This window comes from Anabas testudineus, chromosome 5 (genome assembly GCF_900324465.2).
Source record: "Anabas testudineus chromosome 5, fAnaTes1.2, whole genome shotgun sequence".
In the NCBI taxonomy this organism is placed as follows: domain Eukaryota; kingdom Metazoa; phylum Chordata; class Actinopteri; order Anabantiformes; family Anabantidae; genus Anabas; species Anabas testudineus.
In genome coordinates, this window is record NC_046614.1 from 20236975 (window position 1) to 20262815 (window position 25841).

Genomic DNA, 25841 nt, shown 5'->3' on the forward strand with positions numbered 1-25841 from the left:
TTGAAAAATGCTTCTCTTATTAGGGAACGTGGTCTTGATTTATCAGATTTGATCCCATGTTTTGTCCTGTATTGTCATTGCACTACATAGAAGCTCAAGTGTGATTGGCTTTGTCAGAATATTTAGCTAATTACGGTCTCCAGGTTTGGTACATCTGGCTACAGCTAATGCAGTCTAATTCTTCTTTCGTGGTGGTTACAGTGAAGTGGAGTCAGTTGAATTTTATTATGTTTTACTGTTTTTTCCACCCCATATATAAGGGCAGGCTAAGTGACATGTATCTGTACAATGCAACAGTTCTGCAGCATCACAAAGTGCAGTCTCAAATAACTGTAAACTTAACACGTGTCTAAAACATTACGACATTCATCAAAGTATTATGCATTGCTGGACTTTTGCATTAGACTGTGTTGTCAACTGGTTAAAGAGTGTACTGTATATGGCAGTCACTGCTTATTGCTGTGTCTGGCAACACATTCTTTCCTGTATTGCAAAGTATTTTTTGTTTGTGATTTCCTGTTGTGGTAATCGTTATTGCTACATGCTGCTTTTATTGTTGACCCTTTTGTAGTGATACACTGAGTGTTAGGGTACTAATTCAATAATGCTGTTAAAAGTGAATCCACAGTGTCAATGTGTCATGGTGTAGCTCAGTGCTAAATTTTACCATTCAATGTCACAAAGTCAAACAAATCTGTCAAAACAAATGTTTGTTAGTTTTTAATCTAATGTTTTTAGTTTAATTACTCTATTCCATATGTGTTCACACCTCTACTTCCTCAGTGCTGCATGCATGTTGGTTGCAGTCTCTTTTGGTTCCAACTTGTTTTTGCAATTTGTCCAGTCATGTTCGCCTTCTAATTACCAAATAACATTCCAAGCCTGCTCCTCTGAATGGGATAATGACCAAGCGGTATTGTTTTTCCAAGCCAAGACTAAAAGCAGCTTGGCTTTTCGGAGTTCCTCTGTTTTTTGACGTGCTCCTCGATGTTTCTTGAGGTTTTCTTTTGGCCAAGGGCAATTCCATGCCCCTCCCAAGTGATAAGGAAATTAAAATGAAAACTTGCAGTGATAAGTCGTTGTAATGGAGCTACATGTCCCGGGGGGAATACATCGATTTGATGTTCAATATTTTTCTGCAAACACAGGATAACATAATTGTTATTTCTTTTGTTTTACTCTCTGAATCTTTATGACTTCATACCAAAGTTTAGCAGTAACTGCTCTGGAAGTATCCAATGCTGCTTTTTTATTTTTTTAAGTTTTGCATTTTGTTTTCATATTATTTTTGACCTTGTTTACTTGTACATTCTGTAAAGCATGTCTAAAGAGCCTTTTTTTGTTACATAGCCATTACTCAAATATTAAAAATTGATTCTAATAATTTGGTTTGAACTGTTTTATATCTATCTCGACACTTCTGTTCGGTAGAAATAGGATTATTTTCCATTATTGCTTTAAATTGTTTTTTCGTGGGCATATAATGAATTAATCAAGCAACAGTTTGAGGTGTCTGTTTTTACTGACAGCTGAAGGCCTGTAAGAAAAAGGGAAAATGTTCTTGCAGGATTTGATTTAGGTTGCATGTAATTCTAGGCTGATTTCTGGGCACACATTGTAATGATTTAAAAGGCCAAGCCATCCATAATCTGGATTTAGTCATGTCAGGCCAGCATAAAGCCAGCTAATATCAGCCTTAAAAACTGTTAGTCCATCAGCAGTCTTGACACTAAGAGAAATAAAACAAACCATTTTTTTCAGTCGCTCGAACATAAATCCAGTTGATTCTGAGGAAACATTGAATGTGAGTTGAATCTGAGTGCTTCAGCCTTTTAAAGTCTGCAGTTTGTTTGCCTCTTCGCTCAACTCCAAAGTCCCCATCAAAGACATGATAGAATTGTTAATCATCCTCTACAAGCTGATGAATTATTCAGCACAATATCCAGGGTGGAAACTGTGTATTTAAACACAGACTTTGGACTAATGCATCACACCAACAGCACAGAAACCACTGCTTCTTCATAAATACTACAGAAGGTGTGTTCCCTGCTTCCAGTTTTAAAGTTACTTGAACTCAAGTACATGATGGTGACATATGACTGTCGTGTGAGTCAACATGTCCAAATTGTCAAAATCCATCAGGCTGTTTTCGGAGATGCTTTGGCAAAAACAAGCTGTGCATCATTTATAACGTGCTGTGAAACACGACAACGTGTCCTCCGAGCTAAAGTGACATTTACAAAGTTTAATTAACTTCCAAAGCTACACTTAAAACACTACTTCACATTGCTTTACATCAGCTTGAATTTTTTATTACATTGTGGGAAGTCTTATGTCATAAACAGTTTCATACCAGACACCTTCATGTATAAGCTCGTGTTAACCTTGGAGATGGGAGTCAGCTACAGTTTCCCTTAAATAAAATGCACAGTTCCAGACCCACTGTGCACCTGACCACAGTACACAGAAATAATTGCAGTTTATTGCATTTCCTGTAACCCATAAGCAATGCTGTAAATGTCAGTCTACTGATAATTAACGATTAAATCCATTTAATCATTGCCTTAAAGACCATGCGTGGATAAATGCAGTTGAATGCAGCCAAGCGTGATGGTGTGTAGGTAAGCAATCAAAGACCTCAGGCTCAGGGACGGATAACTGGAGCGGCAAATTGTGTGCAGTGCACTGATGGTGTCAGTAGGTGGCGCTGTGGAGACGTTAAAATGATCAGTGTTGAATTTCCTCCCCAAGTATTCTTACCTAACTCTATGCAGATTAAAAGTCCTAATTGGGTGTAATTTGTTTTGTAAACGCAATATTAGGATTATCTGTGTATTAATTTTGCCTTCTTGTCTTGTTTGTTGGCTTCTTACACTCATCGCACATTAGATGCAAGAAAAGTCTCCTAAATGCAGATAAACTCTGCTGGTGTAGCTCCCTTTAAATGACAAAGATGACAATAAGTCACAGTGAGCGTTAGCGGTCTGCTTAATGTTATTTTCATTTAGTACCACAGCACACCGGATGATGGAGCCAGCATGAGTGTCTGGAAAACACCGATGTTACTGAGCGTAAAAGGGGCGTTTCGGAGCTTGGCAACGTCTCTCTTGGCGGTGCCAGGTGTGTTCAAACCTGTAGCAGACAAACGCTCACAGATGTCTCTCAGATCAGTCATCATGGGCTGGATCTAAACTGCATAAACCGCCTACCCGTGATCGCTGCCGTGCTGTCTATTTTGAGCCCGGCCACAGGTATGAGGGATTTCTCGTTGACGCACTACATTTCAGCGACGGACACTCCACAGCTACCGCCGAGTGAGTAAAATACTCTCTGTTTACATTTTGTTTTCAACACTTGGAACCGGGAGACTCATCCAGTGACGAAGCAAAGCGCACACACGGTTCCAGAGTAGCGATGGAGAGCATCTCATCTTGATTATTCCCCTTTTAACCATCTCGCTGCTATCAGCTCTCCTGTTTTACGCACAAGGAACGTTTGGAATTATTGCAACCAAGGCAACTGTGCGCACAGTGGAGCATAAATCCCTGGGATGACAGATCTCAGCGGAGGATTCACGGGTGAAAATCAGCCTCATAAATGTCAGGAAGATGAAATCCCCAGCAGGTCGGGGGAATAACTCAGGAGGGTTTATTAGGCCGCGCCACTTCGCGCTTATTTAACAACAGCAAACCGAGGCGACTAAAACCAGTTAGATCGTTAGTTCTTCGAAAAGGGAGTAGCCATGTCCAGAACACTGAAGAAGAAGAAACACTGGTCCAGTAAGGTGGTGGAGTGCACGGTGTCATGGGGGAACCTGGGGGACTTTGGCTCCGTGGTGGAGATCCTGGGAGGAGCAGAGCTGGGACAGTTCCCCTACCTGGGTCAGATGAAGCTGGACGTGCTGGTGTGTCATGTCGGGAAGCTCCCCTACTACGGGGACGTCTTGCTGGAGGTGAACGGGACGCCTGTCAGTGGACTTACAAACCGTGACACCCTGGCTGTCATACGACACTTTCGGGAGCCGATCCGCTTGAAAACGGTGAAACCAGGTGCGTCCCCAGCTTTCTGTTTTCAGCTTTCACCTGAGCTCTGTTTATAAGACAGGCGTTTTTGATATGTGGCATCCACTAAACACAGCAACACTCATAATTACTAACCCTGTAATTTAGGAATAAACAGACACATTGACACCCATCACCGTCATGCTGGGATCTTCACTAGACAAACGTTTCACAAGTAAAAGATGAATTAATGCGAAAAAGTCATAGCCCCAAAGAGGCAAATGTGAGTTTACATGTTCCTGCCCGTCACTTCCCTGCAGACTTCCTAAAGGACATCCCAGACTTGTAAACCTCCTCATGCCCAATAACATCTAACTGGCCGGTTCTCTCACCACTTTCTCAGGGAGACCGAATATTGATAATGGTAATAATGGCACGTAGCCCAGTTGGAGCCTCCCAGGCTAAGTGCACTTACATGCATAGAAATAAGGCCTAATCACATCCTCAATTATTGAGGTTACTCTGCTGCCCAATGGCCAGAGCAGCTAGAGTGGGTATCTGCATCCCGTTGTCCCATCACTCCACCTCGAGGTCTCCAGGGGTGCTGCTGGCTTCACATCTAAACCCTCTGATAGTGAGATCTAATGGGTTTGATAGCTTGGCCGTGCTGCTGCTGTACCGTACTGTGTCTGACCCAACCTGTTGTCCTCAGGTAGTTTAGTGTTAAGGGTTTCAGTGCCATAGAAGTGAAGGTTGAGCCTGACTGTGCACTATGCTGGAGCTGCAGCGTCTAAACAACAACTGAGACTGCTCAGATCTGTACACCAGGAGCAGCAGCAGCTGAGTCCTAGGACCCTACAGGCCAGGATCCCTGAAGATCAGCTACATTTGTGCACATGTGCACTCATGGTTTGTGTGTGCGTGTAGTCACTCCGTAGAGTTTTCCATATTTTCCTTTATTGATTTTATATCTTTCATAAACAAACAAGAGATTAAAGGGAAGGATTTATTTTTTTTTAGAAGAGTCCAGCTCCTATTAGCAGACGCACAAACGTGTGTGTGTGTGTGTGTATTTCATGGCTCTAAACTCCCCAGAGCTCCTAACACCACGCTCTCTGCCCCACTAACCAAGGATGATTAATAAAGGGCAGGGAGAGCGAGTGAGGGAGAGAGAAACAAGGGGAGAGAGACATAAAGAGAGATGGAGAGAAAATCGGCTCTGCCTTGGGCTCCAGGCTTCACTCCCACGCAAGGCAGTTTTTGCTCTTTAAAGCTCACAGGGAACCAATAGGTCACAACAATAGCTAAATTCCTCACCACCTATTTATTCACCTATGTCATCCTCACCAGTCTGGCCACAGTGCCCATTCAGTTTCAGTCATACGTAGCTGCAGCGAGAACTGATCTGCTCCTAAAAAAAAAAAAAAAAAGGCCCTCTGGCATCAGCATATGCAGATGAGGTTGTTATATTGTACGATTACGTATTGTGCATGTGCGAATGTCTGCACTGTGTGTATACATTCCCGTGTGGTAGCCTCATGTTTAATTCACACCTATTGCATAATTGAGTTAGGGAGTGGATTTTCTCCACTCTGATGGAGGCAGTGGGCCTAGAGGATCAGCTGTTACCAGGAAGCCCCGAAAGTTACAGTGACATGATGGTGGCCGGCAGCGACGGACGGGCTCTCTGGGTCTTCCAGATGTTCCCCTGTGCTTTTCCTAAATCCTCTCGTGCTCTGCCTGCCTTGTCGAATGGAGCTGGTGGGCTTCCCGTGCTGCTGACGACAGCTGCAGCGGAGCTAGGAGGGAAACGAGAGTGTGCAGAGATGCATGGACAGAAATTGGGATTTTAGGTGAGCGTAGTTAGAAGACAGGATGCAAGATGCAAGTCTCTATGGAGGCTATTATCTAGCTCAGCCATTGATTGAAAAGGACTAAAAGAGTTGAACACAGCACTTTAGTTACTTTTCTATAGCTGCTTTTGGTGCATCATATATACTCCAGGGGTTGCCAGGAGGCTTCTCTCACGTACAGTCAGTACGTTCTCACATACAGTTCACACTAAGCCTACTTCCACACTTCACAGTGTAGCATGAGATGGATGTGCCCATTTCCCTGGTATCTTTGATTAAACTCAGAGATGCCTCTATTAAAAGCTCCATGCTCGGTACAGGAATCTATTTCTGCCGATACCCTTAGCTAAGAATCGGCAAAGATGTGTGATGAAAAGCTTCATGAATGACATCCCAGAATTCCTTTTCCACAGAACAGTTATTTTCTGCTGTGCCTCCTATATGATAAAAACACACGCACAACCTGTAGCCAGCAATCGGCAACTGAATGAAATGAGTAAGTTCAATCGCTCTAATTTCTGTGACTAATTATAAGTTTGTGAATGTATGAAACACACGTATACAAGCCATCTGTTTCTACAGCTCATAGCATCTTAGAAAGTTGGAATTGTTTTTTTTTTTAATTAAATATGAAACACTCCAGATTACAGATGTTTAAATGGAATTGTGATTAACTGAAATACTAAAACACCTCTGAGATGTTTGAATAACATCATTTTGATTGGAATATGATAGTCACTTCATCTTTATTGTATAGTCACTTCATCTAAATGGCTGATCAGTGTTGGCGTCATAATGAAAACATATGTCTGCAGAATGGTACGATGCATCTGCGTCTGTAAGCTAACTGTGCTCTTAATTATCTTTAAATTTTCATATCAAAATTTATAAATGAGTTTGAATAAAGCAACTACATTCTGCAGTTAATTAAAAAAACATTGTCTACACACTTACCTGCCTACACACACACACACATACACACACGAGCATGCTGTCCAATACCTGCTGATCGTGCCAATAGGGAAGAAAAGAAAGTGACACGAGCCGCTAAGCCCCTGTATCAAAAGGCAGTAGTGAGTGTGGGTTAATCAGATTAATGCACCTCTTATATTAGGAAGTGCCTCTCCATGGAATCATCCTCTTGACGGGTGATGGTTTGTCACTGCAAATAGATTTGCAGTTGGCTGCAAAAAGAAAAAAAGGGGGGATTGAGAGTGGGAATACAGCAGCCCTGAGTGCCTGGTCAAATAACCAGAGACATCTGTTCTCGCCTTAGAGATGTTTCTGACAGCCAGCTGAATGAAGCAGGAGAATCGTCACGTGCACTGCTCCTTTGGCACGGAACTCCTAACAAAGTAATTTAAAGCTGAATGAGCTCTTTCTTAGTGCGTTTAAAGTGATTATAAGTGCTTTTATGCAGAATAAATAAGACGTCGGTTTTGTTTTGTTCTGCTAAGATCTGCTTAGGCTCGGGCACAGATCCAGCTGATCTGCTACTGGATTATTGACTGTTTGCTGCTTATGTAGCTACTTTTGCACCTCTTTGTGATTTTAATAGCACTCTTGTAGAATGCATGCTACTGCATGTTGCCTGCAGTTATCTTGATATTGCTTTGTAGATCAGGTGTCTCGTCAACCAACTGGTTAATTAAAGGCTGAACGAAGAAGTAGACACATAGATAAAATCATCACTGTACCGTCAAGTGTAGATGATAGTGAAATATCATTGGTCCCATTAATAATTTAAAATGTAGGTAGCAGAACGATGAATTTCTACTGGACTCTGAAGTGAAATAAAAGCAGCAGATTGCACCAGCCACTTCACCGCTGCTGCATTTACTGTAACGCTGCAGTGCTGACATGTCCTTATAAAGAACCTAAAGGAACATGTACATGTTATATTACAGATGACCGTTTCATAAAGCTGGCTGTAGTGTTTTACATTATCAGATAGGCTTCATTTGTTTTCAGTTTATTCCACTACATTATTTAAGTAATCCGACACGGTGGAGAGCCATGTCTGCTTTGACCGGCCATGCTAAATCATTGGTATTACTGGATAAAGCCATTCCATTGTAAGGTCTTCTCTTCTTTTTAAGCAGCTCTCATATGTATCATTCTTTATTAGTGGATGACTTTAGTTAGTTGTCATGGCAATAGATCTGTTAACTAATGGTATCATCTTTTAAAAGCAATGATTCCCACTCCAAACGTTTGTGTAGGCCTCCCTCAGGGAGTATTTCTGCACTTGTTAGAAGTTTACGTGGATACGTGTGGGTGTAGCTTAGCTAATTTGCAAAATAGTGGGAAGTCTGCATACGTCCCACCATGTGTTGTGATTAAAGGTTCATCTAAAACAGCTTGGTAAGCAGAGAGTTTTGAACTGATAAGGATGAACAGATGAAATGTCCAAAAGAAGCAAAGGTAAGGGATAAATAAAGTTATTACTTGACAATGGGAAATGTCTCATATCAGTAGGACTCTGCTTTGGAAGTGGTGAATGTCTGTTCAGACGTGCTCGTGACTTGACCTTATGTACTTAAGCCCAACTAGCATTTGAGACGAGAGGCACAGTTACAACAACTCAATCACGGGCCCTGCTGGGCCACTGGCATGTCACCGCGCTCCGTTTGTTCACGCTGCCCAAGGACACTTGAGTAAGACTGTCAAACAGCAAACGTGAGATGGTCGCCACAGCACCAGGGTATAGCAATTAGCAGGAGTCTTGTTCTGTCTCTGAATATTCTCAACCTTCTAACCTCACCTCATTAGTGTCTTACTAACTTTCAGAGGTGTCTGTCTCAGTGTCTCTTTGGGGCAGGCTGAACTATCGCTGTGCCGATGCAGGTGATTTTGATCTTTTAAAAAATACTAGACTTATAATGACTGTGATGTGGGCCAATTAGCTATATATTATATTATATTATATTATATTATATTATATTATATTATATTATATTATATTATATTATATTATATTATATTATATTATATTATATTATATTATATACAAGTGTGTGTTTCTTATTATTTTATACTGCATGAAATTATTTTAAAAAGTACAATATCAGCACATATACGCACACAATAAATCCTATTAAAACATCTTGTTATGGGGGAAATTCCTGTTTGGTTACCTGCAGTCTTTTAATATTAAACGCTGATAGACAAAAAGGGCCAATGTCTATTGTCGCTGTGTTTTATATTCTTTCTCAACATCTGCGTCGGGCTGCCACTCTTGCATCTATTTCGTCTTTTGCTATATCACCCTACAAAGCATTTTGTTGATATACAGCTTGTTTGTCCTCTGTGACTCTCATCAAGCATCTCCCATATGCGCCCAAGGCAGCTGTCATGCTTTTAGAGAAGTGCTCCAGTCTTACTTACCACATGCGCAACCCCCCCTCACACACACACACACACACAACCAGCACATTTAAAAGTACACTGTGCATAATTGTTCATCTTGATATTTAACATTTACATTTAAACTGAGTGGTAGCTATACTAACAGGAAAGTTTCTGACCAGATAGGTTAAAGAGACTTATTCCCAACTTAAAGAAATCTCTTTATATTCAAATTGAAGTGACAGTGATGATGGAGGTTTTGCTTTCTACTATATTTTAAACTTCTCACACAGTTACTTTTGTTCGAAAAAAGTTAAAGATAAAAGATTACATAATAAATAAATAATAAATGAATAACTTTTTGTTATTTGTCAGTGTAATACGACAATATACCTATAATGTTCATGAAAAGCAGAAAATTTCAGCATCCCATAGCATCATAGTAGAGAGCCCTCTCTGTTTATGCCACGCAGTGTGTTTGTGGAGGTGGAGAAGTGGAGGAAGATGAGAGAAGACGTAATGCAACTACAAAACAAATGGGTGTAAAGTTGCTCCCAAGTCCTCAGTTATTCATCCACGCTAGAGCCAGAGCCTCCATTGATGTAGATACTTCTTTGACGTGTGCAAGACGACTGCAGTAAAGCAGTAGGCTGCAGTCAGAAAGGATAGCATACCTCCCAGTCGCCAGCACTGTCTCATTATTCCCACTTTAATCAAATTGCCTCTGCTCTTGTCTCACACTCCAGCGGCACCTGCAACAATCACAACGTAAACAGCATGCCTGATGAGATAGTTCAGAGTTGGAGCTGTACTGTCTGAGATTGATGATAAGTGCGTTTCCCAATGATTGCCTGGTCGATGCATGTGCACTTCTACTTCACAGGCGTCGATTAGACTTGCATTCAGTGATCTCCAGCACAGGCGGGTAAAACAGCTGATAAACCTCGATCTGTGATTTCAGATGATTTCAGTACATAACAGTCACCAGAAGAAAAGATTTAATAATGAGAATGAATGTCTTATTATCATATACATTTTCTTTCTGTCATCATGAAACGTCATGTCAAAAGTGTTTTTTAAATATAAATTGTCAAACTGTGGAGCTTTTATGACGTGAGACTGGAAGTAGAATTTTAAACCTTTATTTTGGCTCTGTGTCTTAAATTAATTGGTGGTCAGGTCATCTTAGAGTGGTCAAACCCCCTGGAAGCTGCAGAGTGGTGGGCTCAGTTGTCACTTACTGTCTATAGAAGCCTCCATTTGCACTGGTCATAAAACTGTAAGCATACAAATAGCAATTAAGTGTTTACAGTATGTACAATTTCCTGCGGGATTTTATATATATATATTTTTTTTTTTCCATCAGTGGGAGGGTCTTGGGGATTTGAGCTCCTTGGTGCCTGTTCCAATTAAAGAGCCTGTTGTCATCTTAAACGCTTGTTAGCACTCACACTGCGATATAATGACTAATTCTAATCCTGGCGCAGTAAATATGTATTTATTAGAGAGGTCATAAAAATCTAGTTGTATATCAATCTATTACGGTAGAGGGGATGTTGCAGTTGGGGGTGAACAGCAGAGGAGTGATTGGTATTGAAAGTGGTTATTTTTGCTTTGACCTGCATGCTATTTGCCCTCATTACCCACTGTTCCTTCTGCCTGCTTTGTGAAGAATTGTGCTTTACTGTGCTTGTATCTGACTAACACTATGAAGGGGATATTCTGTATCTGGCTTATTTCTGGCTTGAACCATTATTCGTCGTTCTTTTCTAAACGTTTTCTACAGAAAATCTGTATCCAGACAGTAAAGGTCCAAATACTTGTCGTGCAGCCCTTGTACCTGGTTGTATCATAAAAATGGATTTAGTCTTATCATTTTATCCCCTGGAACCTGCAGAACCCCCTAAATACAAAATCGTCGAAATAGGATCATAAAGAGCTCAAAATCCCCCAAAGTTGTTTATATTGGATTTGGCTACAATCCGAAAATATGAGTGTTTATCCCTAGTGTTATTTTTCTTTTTCAGCTTTTTTGTGTTGCCTTCATCTTCTGAGTGCATCAGTCACATCCTGTAAAAGTGTTGTGTATAAAAAAACAACAACAACAAAGGTTTGGATGTGAGTGTGGTGCGGGTCGCCTCTTTGGTTGAACATTGTCTCTGTCAGCATCTCAAAGCAGATTGGAGGGGACGGCTGGTGAGGAGTCACTCCTCGGTCTGAGAGCTTTGTTTATTTTACCAGAGGCGCAGCCGCCATACGGTGGCTGACTGACCCAGCACTGTCATGAAGGACGTTATCTTTATGCAACGATGATTGCTACACGCCATAGTCCCCACACTCCGCTTCAGCAGCGTTCAGTGATTTCACATTTGGCTAGTGTTTCACATTATCCAGATGTGCATTATCCTCCAACTGGTGTTTATCACTGCAAGATAGGGGCTCAGGTCACCTCTAGACAGCTCACAGGTAATGGGCCTTGACATCTGAATTAGTCTGCTCTTTCAAAGGGTGATTAGCAAGCAGCTTAGGATTCTGGTGGGATGTTGATAGGCAGACATAAACAGGCAGGGGCGATGGGTTGGTGGGTGCTGTCTCTTTGTGGTTCACGATGGGAGACTCGCCAGTAATACGGCTCATCATGAAGTGGTCACGGTGTGGTTTTGCAGATGACAGAGGGTGGGATGGAGTGGGTGACTGGGGGCAGTGTGATTATGCGTTTGCGCTGGTGATTTACCCACTTGAGGTATATAATTTTCATTAGCTGGTACTGCAGTGTGAACAGAGAACCAAGCCGCTGCCCCCATAACCTTTTTGAATAGCAAAGCTTTCAAAATTTATGCCAGAATCCTTTTCCTGTCTTCATGTCTTGGTGCTGCGACTGGCTGGCCCAGCTGTTACGCTCATCTCTTTCCCAGCTCTTTTATTATTCCTTGGCTGTGTGATTCGCTGTGTGCTTGTGGCGGCAGGGGAACGGCTGGCTTTGTAGAATCTTAATAGCGGTGAACTAGCGCCAAGCTTTCCATTCGCCGTTTGCTGGAGGCGTGTGACTGAATGCCAATGAGACATTAGGGTTGAGGCAGGATGGATCAGGCCAGGACTGGTGGGCAGGATCTGAGTGGCTGTAGAGCTCCTTACCAGGTGAGGAGCGCATGTCTGCTCCCAGAGGCTGCACAACAAGGACACTTTGGGTTATCTCAGCACACCTAATCATCAGGATGCACTGACTCTGCTTCTCTGTCAAGAGGGAGATAATCTAAGTGCATTCAGTTAGGGCTTTGATTTTTCACTGCTTCCTCTGTAACATACAGTCCCAGAAAGTGAGGCTGCTCAATTAGACATGTTAGATTCTGATTCAGTAGAGGGTGCAATGATAAATGACATTGAAACCCGGGACACAGCACTGTTCTCTTCTCCTTTTCCCTTTGGTCAGACTGAGTGATAAAATATAATGATATTTTTGTTAATTTCCTTAGAAGAATCTGATGAGATTAGGCTTTTTTTAAATTATTATTTTCAAATGTGATGACTTTTTTTTGTAATAACACTCTTCTGCAGGTTCAATCAAATTTAATCTCCTCTCATTTGGTTATCACCACAAATGTTTTAATAATACCTCTGTATAGTTTTATGATAACACCCCTGCTGTGGTTATGCAGAATAACATTTACATATATTCCCCAGTGTTGCTGCTTGGTTTCCTATTGTGGTATGGTGTATATACCCTGTAACTACAGAGGGATGTGCATGTTATGTCACATTGTGAACGCTGAGTCTCCGTAATTCTGCAGGTGACACAAACAACAATAATGCATGACCTGTTGTGTCCTGCTATACAGGAAGCTGTGCGATTTTGTATCTTATACAACCATGAAACCAAGTTGTATCCCTCAAACAGCCATTTAAAGTTGTCAGGCCAAAATGTCCTCACAACAATGGTATAGCACTAAAATTTGTCCACACAACAGTAGAAAGACATGTACACACTCACACATCAGCACGTTAATCTGTCTCTCTCGCTGCATGCACATGGTTCTCCACATGACGCAGATGTTGCTAACAGTGGGATGCAATGATGGGTGGATCCAGAAGCCCCAGTCACCCAGTCACTGCCTAATCTGATTACAGACGGTTTCACACAGTCGTCCCAACTGATGAAGGGTGGGCATCAGGGAAGGGACAGATGGACGAACCATGGTTGTTAACAGCTGCTGTTAACTCTGTTGTGTAATATACAGTTGGAGTGTTCAGAAAGCACTCCACTGTATTATATTGTAATACTATCAATAGGGCTGTATAGAGTAACTGCTTTGAGCCAGTTATAATATTATACTCGTAATGCTTGTGCATTGCTGAGCTTCACAAAGTGAAGTGTCTTAGTCAGTTCATATTTAGCATTTAAACTAAACAAAGTCTAGAAACATGACGGCTGATTTACGTCACAGTCATTAGGCTTTTCAGGAGCTCTCTGTCAGATGTGGTGGTACAAAAAAAAAAAAAAAAACACTGGAGAAACTTTTAGATCATAAATGTAAAAGACTTATTTAGAAATAAACTAGTGGAGCTGGGTGGATCCAACACTCCCTTTGCAGTAAGACTCTCAACAAAACTGTGGGGCCTCTTTTGCCCTGCTCTAATCCTGCAACACCAACATCTACTACGACTGCCGCTGCTCATGTATTTCAAGTCACCCCCTTTTTTTTTTTTTTTTTTTTTTTTTTTTGAGTAAGTAAAACATCAAATTTACTCTTAAAGGCATAAGTGGGAATTTCCTATCCTGCTGTTGGCAAATTGCAATCATGTCTTTTCCCGAAGGGTTCATTCCTTTGAGAGTGGAGATACTGAAAATTACTGCTGCACTTCATCAAATTAAAGATATTTGCTGCTCATGCTAATATACATGATGTGAGACGATGCCTCGGCTTTGTTCACTCAGTGACTGTGTGCTTTACAATATCAGTTAGCTAACATTACAATATTGGTAGCTGGCTGTTTTTATTGCTCTGTCGCAGATGTCACATCTATGCTGTCTGCTAATTTCTTCTTATGCTGCTAGCAAAGTGCAGTTCATTTGCACTAGATAGTAATTATGAATTCATTTCTTGAAATGCCTTATGTAATATTATTGTTTGCAATTGAGCATGTGTATTATGATGCTTTCACATTGTTAATTTAGGTAGAAATGTGTGTATAATGAACTTTATGTGTGATTGATTGTTAAGGGCTGAATTTGTTTTAAAACATATTTCTTCCTAGATGGTTTCTTATTGTTTTGTTGCAGCAAAACTGCCTGATGAAAAGTGCCTAGGTTAAAACCAGATTTAGTTTTTAGTGTTGAGTTTGAGTCCCTACTGTCCATTTAAAATGAAATGTTAAACTGTGATTCATTTCTTATGGATGAAGCAGAGATGATCCTTATTCAAACTTTTTCTCAGTTTATTGATTTTTAAGTACATTTCTTTCATGAAGTCAAGTTCACGATGCAGCTCAGAGCACGTATTTCCAAAATAAATCAAACATCGAATACTGAACAGCAGGTGGCATAAAAATGTTATACAACAAATATAAAAGGAGTTAGTGATGCATTTAAAGCAGAACTTGTACTACAGTTTTATTAGATGCTATACTTATTACCATATCTCTGGTTGATGCTGGTCAAAGCTTTCTTACTGTGTGTTTAAGCCAAGACTGTTAGCAGCAGTGAACCCTGGGACTGTGACTATCCTGAGCTCCACATTTCTGACTTATTTAAACTCATAAATATGAAGGAAGCTTTTCCCAAAGTGGCCTTTATAAATAATGATATAGCAGTGACTAAGCCTACGCACGTCCACAGAAGCAGGATGGCGTTAGCATGAAAGGTTCAATGATGAGTCAGGTATTTACAATTTTTGATTGTGTCTCTAAGCATCACAAAGGCTGACATGCAGAGGATCTGAGCTGATGCAAACAAATTCCCATAATCAAGTAAAACAGGTTTGGGAAAAAAAACCCCACAGTATTTATTTGTTCCTCGACCCAAAATAAAAGGAAGCAACATAAAAGTTTGTTTCTAAGGTAAAACCCTGCAACAAGCCTTTGAAAAAGTTTTCATATTGTGGATTAAAAGAAAGACACTCATCAATTAAAATTCAGTTTGACACCAGGCTGCTGCTGTTTCCCTTTTGTCAGTTTACAAGATGTGAGTGCTTTGAAGACTTGTTTCTCACAGTGGAACACGTATGAATTTCTAATAAGTGTAAGATCATATAGCTGCAATTGCAGTAAACACAAAATGTCAGTGTTGTTCATGCATTGTGAATGCAGGCAGTGATGTCAGCGTCACCTACCTCTACATTTAAACATGTGTCTGTGCTTATGAGCAGGTGTTGCTGACAGGCTTTTATCCTGCCTGTGTTGCAAAATGACTAATAAGATTTAGCAATCAAACAATCTCTTCTGTCAACTTTTCTCCCATTGTTCAGGACTTGCTGTTCTCTGCTTTTTACCACTTTGGTTTGTGCCTGAGATTTCACATGAAACTGCAGTGATGCATTCTCAAATTGTGGTTTTACTTCTGAAATTTTGATAAACATCTGTATATCTGTGTTTCTTTTCACTTAGTCTTGCTTCATGTTGTCTGTGCAAGTCGGGGCCTGTTGTTGCTGGCTCTGCAGAGTCATTTACTGAGGAGTTCAGTTGTCTCACATAACCACTGTTTGTTGAGATCTGAGCTCAATTTTCAAGACAAAGGACCTTATTATACAGTAGTATAATGTTTAACAAAGCTGCAGTTAGCTCTTATTTTCTTGATCAGTTAATTATTTCCTGCATTAGTTGACTAATCCTTTGGTTTCCACAGTGCTGTAAAATAATTTACTGTCTTCAAACAAAATCTAACATGAAACAAGAGGAAACCTAAAATACAAGTTTTAAATGATAATTTTAGTTACTATTAGTCAAAAGTCTGAAGCTGAAATGCTTAGAAGACAGGGCTCCTATTAGTCGATCATGGAAGGGGCAGCGTGATGTTGTGGAGATGTCTTCTTGCTTCTTGGCGACTTCGACTTGACACAGCTGAGTCAGTTTGAGAGTTTCAGAGAGGCCTAGTTAAAGTTTGAACTTGCTAAGTTCAGAAAACTTCACTTCAAGTTTTCAAATTAGCATTGTAAAAAACACAGTTATTTAAAACTTGTATTTTGGGTTTTCTCAGGTTACCTTTCTTGATTAGAAAAGCTGGTTTAGTATGAGATATACATAAAAGCAGAAAAAGAAAAAAGGATGGGATCAAACATTTCTTCACTTTTCTGCACATTGTTAGAAAATAGTTCTATAAAAGTCCAGAGTTCACTGTTTCCTTAAATGAACAGGTGACATCTTGAGATTGCTTGTTTTTTTCCAACCAACAGCCCCAAACCTTTTTTTTGTGTGTGTGTGTGTGTGTGTGTGTGTGTGTGTGTGTGAAACCTACCTACCATCTCAACAGATTGATTAGTTTTCAAAACTCTGCTTTAGCGCTTCAGGCCAGATGATGCAGTGTGGCATTGTGATCTCTCCTCTGATTCATTACAGACTGAGCCAGTTTGTGTTTTGACATGGCTGACTCTGACCCGGAGCCCCAGTCTGTCTGGCTGGCTGTTTTCATACCTGGCTGAGCAGCCGTGCCATTGGCATTCACCCACACATGAACGTACCTGCAACCAAATCCAAAAAGACACACTCACATGAGCACACACACAAATGTGCGCACACACACCCGCAAAGCTGCTGGGTTGGACTACAGGTGAAGGTGGAAGTCAGTAAAAAGCAGCACAGCCATCCATCATGCTGAGGTTTATTTCTGGGTAATTTGTGTAAGATGATAAGTGTTTTTACTTTGAAATTACCATCAAAGTCTGACATTAGCAATATTAATTTTGTTATGGTGGCTGTGTGCAGGTTGACATTTGAACAGGTAATAAAAAAGTAAAGGCTTTCTCTAGATAGACTAATGTGGAGGCTAGCAGAGGCAGTGCTTCTAAAAGTTAATTTAAAATATGGATGATGAAAATGACATTTTTAGCTCCCTCCAATATTGTCAAATGGATGTTCATACTCATCCTTTCCTTGTTTGGTGCTGTCATCTTCAATAATGCATTGAATCACTTATGAAGGAACATTTTTGCACATTATTAAATTAAGGGAAATAGAATCTTGCATGCTAGTGAATCATGAATTACCAACTTTCATCTCTGTTGTATTTTACACTTCATAAGATATCCAATTAACAAAAAGAATGAGTTCGAAGTCTTATATTGTTTCCCTGCTCCTCCAAACAGCAGCATTGCTTGGAGAATCCCGTTGTCTATTGTCTGACAGTGTTGTTCTCATAAATGTACTTAAAATTACAGCATTGTTGTCTGTGTCTCTGCAGAGAAAATTAATTATAAAAATTTCCATCTCACTTAATGCAAGTTGCTTGTTTAATGCACCAGGAGTTGTGAATATTCACCTCAAAGTTCATCTACATTCTCGTTGTCATTTCAAGAACACATAATTAGGTTTTTTTACATCTAAAGCAGCGAATCACCAAACAAAGCTTTTTTCTTTCGTTTCGAGCTATTTGTGAGAAGAAATAAAAGAAGTCCACTTTTCATGCCGATAAAAATCCCATTTATAGTTCACCATTGCAGATATGTATTTCTCTATTTGTGAGTCAGATGTAGTGGAAAGACCTCTGCTGTTTGAATTTTAGATTCAAATTATTAGCAGGAAAATGGTGCAAGATTGAAAGAACAATGCGGCCAAGGGAAATAGTGATTTGGCAAGCTCTCTCACACAGTGTCCCAGGCTCACAGCCATGCATCAAACCAATTTTGTTACTCTGGCACATAGAAACAAAAATTGATCTGTGTAAATAGACTGGATTACTGTTGCAGTGAAGACACAAAATATATCCACTTTTCCATCCATCTGTCCGTTCACCCATCCAGCCAGACATCGGTTTCCCTGACAGTGATGTTGCTCACGGTGACAGGCTTATTGACAGGCCAGAGGGGAGCCAAGGATTATGGGACTTGAGGACGACATGAGTGCTTGTCAGGCTGATGTGGAGGCTAAAGCTTACATTTCTGACAATTGGCTGAACACACCTCTGTGGCATGCATGGAATTCACAGCTGCACCTTAAGAGGGAAAGTTTGCCTTTTTTTTTTTTTTTTTTTTGAAACCTGTGGAACCAGTCAGTAGCATTTTAGGACATGCAAACTGTGCATGTCCACTATCCCTTGTATTTATCTGTCTTGCTCAGGAGACGGGTAGATGTATGGCGGCTTATTTAAATATGTTGGTGACCTTTTTAAAAGGCAAAGCAACAAAAGCTAATAAGTTAATTAATTTCGTGGTCTTGTATTTTAGTATTTTAGCTTCTCCTTAAATGTCACTCAGTGGTAACTACTTTTTAATCACCTTATCTGGGGCTATATATTGATATAGTAGATAGATAAAATTTTAGGAACATTGCTATAATTGTGAATTCTTTACTTCATCTATTAACACAAAACATTTTATTCTTGAAAAATAATGTCAGACATTTGAGCATATTTCTGACCACACCATGGATGAGTAATCACATTACTTTTCATCTCCCCTGCAGGACATGAATTCAAACCTGACACTCTATAAATTGTGACATTTCTTGCAGACTTAGCCTCGGGTTATTTGTCAATTTCAGTGTTTAATGTGCGAGGAAACATCTGCACATTTGTATGTACAGTATGTGGCAGCTGAGAGATAAATGCTGACTGGTGTCTGTGCAAAGTCTTCACAAGATGTATGACTTAATTCATGTCACTAATTGGTGTAGTTCTTGAATAACGCCTGTTAATATGGGCAAGATGGAGAAGCAGGTGTTGGCAAAAAGACGACATGTTTTTTGTCTTTTTTCTGTTTATCCTGGTAGATGAATTGTTTCTGAACCACAGGTGTGGACAGGAACAAGCTGCTACTACAAGGCCCTGCCTGCCTCTATGCAGAAAATTGGCTGAATCATCCTCCTTTCTAAAGCTGATGATTAAGGCGTTGGTATTCAGATCCACCCAGCCACACCAATGATATTCGCCAGCTTCATATTTGAACTGCACCCTCCTAACAGGTTTAAATCCCTTCACAATCATCTTCCTCTCAGACGTAAACATGTTAAAAGCCTCTAAACAACCTAGTATCCAAATACAACATAATTTTGATATATTTGGAGGGCTGTTCAGCAGGATGTGTATTTGTAAAGCTAATTTTACAGTCATATTGTGGTGGTGGATTTCACACTGTGAGGCTTCCGATGCGATAGAGCTGGATTTCATTTTCTAGCGGCAGTCAATGCCCTCTTATCGCTCCTTTCACTTTGACGCCTATTATAATAGCTTTACACAGGCATGGGAAGAATCCCAGCAGCCTATTACCCCCGCCTGCATTCAATTTACGTAAGCGCTGCCTGAAATGCCAACCCCACCTTGCACCACATAACATTGCACTACTTTTTTTTTTTTTTTTTTTTTTTTCAGGTGAAGGAGGAGAAAATAGCAAAAACATATGTGAAGCATGTAGGAATATATATTCTCAGTGCTTCATCTGAACATATAAATACTACAAATGCTGTTTTGTAATATTTCCAATTCTAAAACTTTAGAGAGAGTACACTGAGTCAGTGTACGCCCGGGTACAAATAGGTGAGGCAGGTAAGAGCTACTTTGCTTATAATACTTGTAAACTATACCAAATATTATACTTTGGCATGTTATAACAGACCATCAAAGGTAAGGTGCGATGTAATAAGATATAATTAAGAAAGGCAAGTCACCGTGGCCACAGTGAACTCTACACAATGATGATTATAGCAGTAGCACAGTCAGAAGCTGCTAGCATCAGAATCATTAGTACTAGTAAACGTTGTTCATTATAAAGGTATTGGTCATATCCAGTGATGAGGAAGCTGCTCGCACACCTGGAAAAACTAAACTTGTTCTAAACAAAACTAAAGATGATTCATTTTTCAAAATGTCGTTCAAATACTATTTTAATTGCTATAGTCACGACATCCTTTCCTGACGTTTGTTACACATTATTATACTGATCTACACGTGAAGGTAGTGTGCTCAGATTTGTAGCAGTGTGCTAACAAAGGCACAGATTTTATAGAAGTAAATGTTTACCTGTGAAGAAGATGAACTCTACGTGTTTGTTTGAGCTCACAGTTGCACACAATGTGTTTCGATCAGTGGCTGGATGTAAACACTAAACTCCACACGACACCTGTTTAAAGCAGAGCTGCTCCTCTGTCAAACAGATTTTAATTGCTTTACCAACTTTAATGTTGCTTTCTGTGGTTTAATTACATCCTGTGCAGCTGTATTATGTAAATTATTTTGAACTCCACGTTTTTTGTAAGATATAGTTCTAATGAATTCGGCTTTGATCATTATGTAAAATGTGATGTGTTTTAAGGCGGGAAGTGTCTTTTTAGCACATTTTATATGTGGAGCCTGGGAAAGAAAATGTTACGACTGAAAAGATCATGTCCGATCAAAAATCCATATGGGGCCACAGCTTTATGTGCACGACATAATACAAATACACAAATATATCAGCGAAATACAGTGAATGGTGGATTGTGTTGATAGATATTATGAATGAAAGAACTCTGATTGGGTTTAGTGGCAAGAAAATGTGTGTATAAATAGCAGGCATTAAAAAGACTCATATGTAGCTTAGGAGAGTCACATCCTTGGCTCTTGTGCTTACTCTGCCCATTTGGTAGTGCCCGCTTTATTTAGGGATCAGTAACAAAAGATCTTGTGATTAGCGTGATTTAATGGGATATGCAGTTTTGCCGTGATCTGTTGAAAGACATTTTTGTAGTGTGGCCTTGTCAGCTTCTCTCACACTGGATCTTCTAATGATAGCAGCACTTTGTTTTTTGACCCTCTGCAGTTGCATCAGCAGCACATTTAGAAACAAAGCAGAAACGGAGTAAAAGATCAGGGTAAATGGGTAAAATTAGCCACCTTGCATAATAAGTCTAGGCTAAGGTACAAGTTTCCATGGTAACCGTATTGAAGTGTGCTCTGTGAAACCAAAAAGTTAACCAGTCTTACCGAGACAAATCAGACTTATGCAGGTTTTTGCTTGGCACTGTGTATTTACATCAGCCCCTGAGATGGGGAGCTGTCGTCGAGACGGCTGACTCCTGGCTAACCCCCCCGCCACCCTTGTGCATCAGCTCGCACGCACGAGCTCCTCCCCTTCATCTGGGCGTTCAGTCCTAAGCATTTCTATTATTGGGCTCTCCTGCATTCATCTGTCAGCGGATGCTCTGTGATACGAGGTGGCAGGCCGCAGAAGCACTGAAGCATTTCTGCTCCAAGTGCCCTCTCTCCCCATTTCCCCTCTTCTTCTCATTTCTCTGCTATCATCCTTTTTTATTTGGCTCTGTTCTTCTTTTTTGCCCATCTGGCCCCTCCACAGACACACACAATGAACACACACGCATTGTAACCTCAGTCAAGCGCACACACTCTGCATTCTGCACTGCCATAGGGAAGTGTGTTAAGGTATGTATCTGTGTCGAACCACTTGCCCCGGAGTCAACGAGTAGATCACTCAAGCATTGCTTGCAAAGAAGAATTTATTTTTTTTTTACTTTTAGCTTTTAATGCAGGCTTACATTGTGCTTACATAGGTGGAATGGAGCCATGTGCAGTTGTGTGGGCAGTCTTGTGTGTGTGTGTGTGTGTGTGTGTGTGTGTGTGTGTGTGTGTGTGTGTGTGTGTGTGTTTGTATGAGGGTAAATGAACATGCCCATGTGTCCTGGGAGCTGACAGAAAAAGAGGGTTGAGATAAATGGTCCATTGTCTGCAACAGAGCTGGATGGGAGTGCATTGCTCTTGTTGAAGGAGTAGAAAGCCAAAGTGGATAACTGAATGTGCCTGCCCTGCTGTTGACTCAGAGCTACCCTATGATCCACCTCTGGCTCGTTGCACCTCCGCTCTGAGCCTGTATTTCCAGATCCAAGGTGTGTCATTTACCAGAGCATGTGAGCTTCCATGTGGGATTTTTGTGTACTTAAAAGCTGTGGTAAAAGAAGTATTAAGATCCCTGTGTGTTAGTAACAGTACAGTGGTTCAGAAAAAATATGTACTCAATTTAAAATCTGAACATTAGGTAAAGTGTTGTTTCTACAAATATATAGGAAGTTAAATTACTTTGAATGCAAATGTTCTTTTAAAATGCATATTACACAACAGATTATTGAAATATGTTGTTATGGACTAAAGAATACTACAACTACTACAACTACTAACGATCATGACACATATTTAGAGGCTTATATTCACTATGTAATGCAATCTGACTCTACGAGCTACAGCAGCTGCTTTCAAACAGTGTGTGTGTGTGTTTACATGTGGCTCTGATGAATGGAAGTGATTCCGTCATGTGATGGAGATGACTCTGTATCATGCATGTTCAGGTCAGTAGACAGGATTATTACTGCCGCACTGTCTGAGCTTATACATTACATAATCAAACACAGCTCACTTATTCAGGACCTGAGTGAAATTGTATTTGAACATCGTTTTATTTTTAGCCTTTTACGTTGCTCTTTTACGTTAAATCACATCATATGTATACTAATTATTATATTCTGTGTACTTTCACAGTGGAATCCGATGATACTGATCCCAGTTTTGAATCAGATCTCTCAAATATCTCATCAGATCTGTTCAGATTAAGCTGCTTTTGTCTTTTACTTTAATACTATTATTAATATTTTAATATTTTTATCTCTCTGATTTGAACTACAGCGGTAAACTGCGTTTGTCTTGAATTCCAAGCCAAACTACTAAGAAGCATTTAAAACATACAATCTATTTTTGATGTGTACATCATAAGATGCTGTCTCCAATGCCAGCCTCTGCAGAGTTTTTTTTTTTTTTTTTTTGCAGAGAAGATGCTTCTCACAAAGTTTGATAGTTATCAGATATATCCTTCAGTGATGAAAATCTCATCTCCATCTGCTCTGCTGGGCTGCTAAGATCCTGCTGTAGATTTCACGTCACGTACACTCAGCATGCTTTGAGCCACCGGCTCACACTCAGCCTTTGAAGTAGACTGCTTTTCCCATCCCTGGTCCCTTCTCCCATGCCAATACTTTATCTCCCTCAAAGCTGTGTTCCCATCAGTCCATGCTTATAACTGGGGCATAGCTGCAATTATTGTGCAGCTTTTTCTACTGAATAGAGCTGAGTTTTGTGATAAATACATACGTCAGGATTTTTTCTTATGTATGCAGTTTTAAATCTACTGTAAGCGTGCATGCAGGCCAGAACAGACAACAATATTAATGTGCACACACACACACACACACACACACACACACACCTTTGACTGCTCTTGCTGCACATATGTGAGACGTTGATTAACATGGCATGTGCTTGACAGGCTTTCTGTGAAGTGCGTAAATGCACAATCGATCTGTTTACTTCGCCCTTGAGCGCAGAACTGGTTCATTTGGATGGGAGAGCCAAATGGACCAAACTGAAAATCGCTAACCAGTTAAACTGCTGATGATAAGGATAATTGAATGACTTTGGTCAACAAGATTTTGTGTAAAATAGTTTCCCTTGCAGATCATTCATTCGTTTTATATAATTCATTCATTCGGTTTATTTAAAGCAGGATTTAATCGTTCCAGCCTGTGAAATGTGAGAATGTGCTGCCTTTCTCTGTTTTCCTATGTGAACGTGCTTTAAATTTGGTCTTGAACTTTCAGTAAGGCACAAAATCCAACTTAAAGAACGTCTTTAATTTGGAATTTGAGCCTTTGGATCTTGTTTTTCAAAATGGTTTTTAATAGTTTTCAATAGACTAAATGATAATTGAAATAATTAAAAACTGAGAGAGATTCATTAAAAGCAATGAGAATAAGCAGCACAGCAACATATTTATATAAGAGCACTAACTCAGTGCTGGAAACTTGAATCATATTTAACCATATTTAACGTTTCACGTTGTTATCTGGATGTGTAAATCACAGCTGGCTCGTCAGTCCGGGTGGACATTCTGCTTATTGACTTGTGAGACTCAGTACATGACTTGCATAGCATACGTGTCTAATAGATTTTCAAGGAATCATTTCCAGCTCTGCTGAAATAATTAAGTTGACATTCTCTCCCCAATGCAATTAACAATGAGTGCTGTCCAATCTGTGACCTGTTAGATGTTTGATTTCACGGGCCACGTCTTAGATTACAAGACCAAGACGCGCAGCACTTCCTAACAGCAGGCAGCACGTGAATCACGAGGGATAGACGGTGTTAAGAGGGCACTGTCTGTGAGGCATAGCTGGTTCACTTAGCAAAATTTCTTGAGGTGTTGTGAGCTGTGCTTGTTGGTGTACAAATGAATGTTGCCGTGCTGCCATAAATGAGAAAGCTTGTACGATAGATAGTGATTTTTAATGTGCTTATTAGGATTTGACTCGGAGTCCGAGTGAATGTTAGACAACTTTATATATTCATGTGGGTAATTTATTTTTAAAATGTCAATGCGTGAACGTGTCTTCGCTGCTTCCTTCTTTGTTGTTTTGATTAAACGCATCTGTGATATTTTGTGCTTGTGTGCCCGTGTGTCTGTGTGCACAAACGCGTTACCTTGATGTACAGTAGATCAAGCAGCTCCTCAGATCAGATTGAGCGGCTGAGAGCAGAATGCTGTGAAATTCAGATGCACCATGTGCTGGAAGGGAGGCAGCCTCTGATGTATTTTTAGATGGGCTAAATAATGAATGCCTGAAAAGGCTGCTAGGACCCCAGCTGCCAAACCTTACCCTTTCCTCTGTGCTCACCTGTTCTACATCTGCGTGGCGTGAGAAGTAGGGTAAGGAGGGACGGTGTCTCCACCTTCACCAAAGGAACCTGCTGCCTCTGCCACTGCCTGTCATTGGCAATGGCAAAAAAATTCTATAAAAATAAATAAATAATAAATAACACTGGCTTTTCTCATGTGGATTCAGTTTTAGACTGTTAGTGCCCTTAAAGTCTCTCTAACATTTATTAAATTGAATAATTTCACTATCAGGACAAACTGACTTCATTCAAGAAGTTTTTTTTATCTGAGTTTAGTTTTATTGGTAATAACAGAGGTATTTGGATTTTTTGTATTCAAAATAAGTACAAAAGATATTGAGAAGATTTGCACACAAAATATAGCATATTAAAGACATTTGAGAGCGTTATTTAAGAACAATAAATACAATTACAATTTATTGATTTACATGAGTAAATTAGTAAAGTAATTTAATAAACAAACATGCAAATACCAGCAGATTCCACTTTCTTAAATGTGATAACTATCAGATTTTCTCTTTTTATTGTCACTGTATTTTGAATATCTGCAGGCTTTGGACTGTGGATCGCACAAAACAAATTTGAAGAGGTATCCTTGGGCTACAGGAAACGTGATTGCCATGTTGATACTATTCTATGACATTTTCCACACTAATTATTTAAACAGTTAAATTTTATTAAAAAATAAAAACATAATAATAAAATAAGCATCTGTTGCTGTTTTTACTGAAGCAATGAACTGTTTCCTTTATACATTACATTGTGTTATTGCACCATTGTGCTGAT

General features: G+C 40.0%; 1 protein-coding gene across 1 annotated transcript in view; it reads left to right on the forward strand.

Annotated features, from left to right (window-relative positions):
* Nucleotides 1–3123: 3123 nt before the first annotated feature.
* The window catches only part of LOC113153942 (membrane-associated guanylate kinase, WW and PDZ domain-containing protein 3), a 106529-nt gene continuing 83811 nt past the window's right edge, over nt 3124–25841 (forward strand). The window contains exon 1 of the mRNA XM_026347861.1: nt 3124–4049. Coding sequence (XP_026203646.1) covers nt 3743–4049 — 307 coding nt within the window. The 5' untranslated portion in view covers nt 3124–3742. The remainder of the gene's footprint in view (nt 4050–25841) is intronic.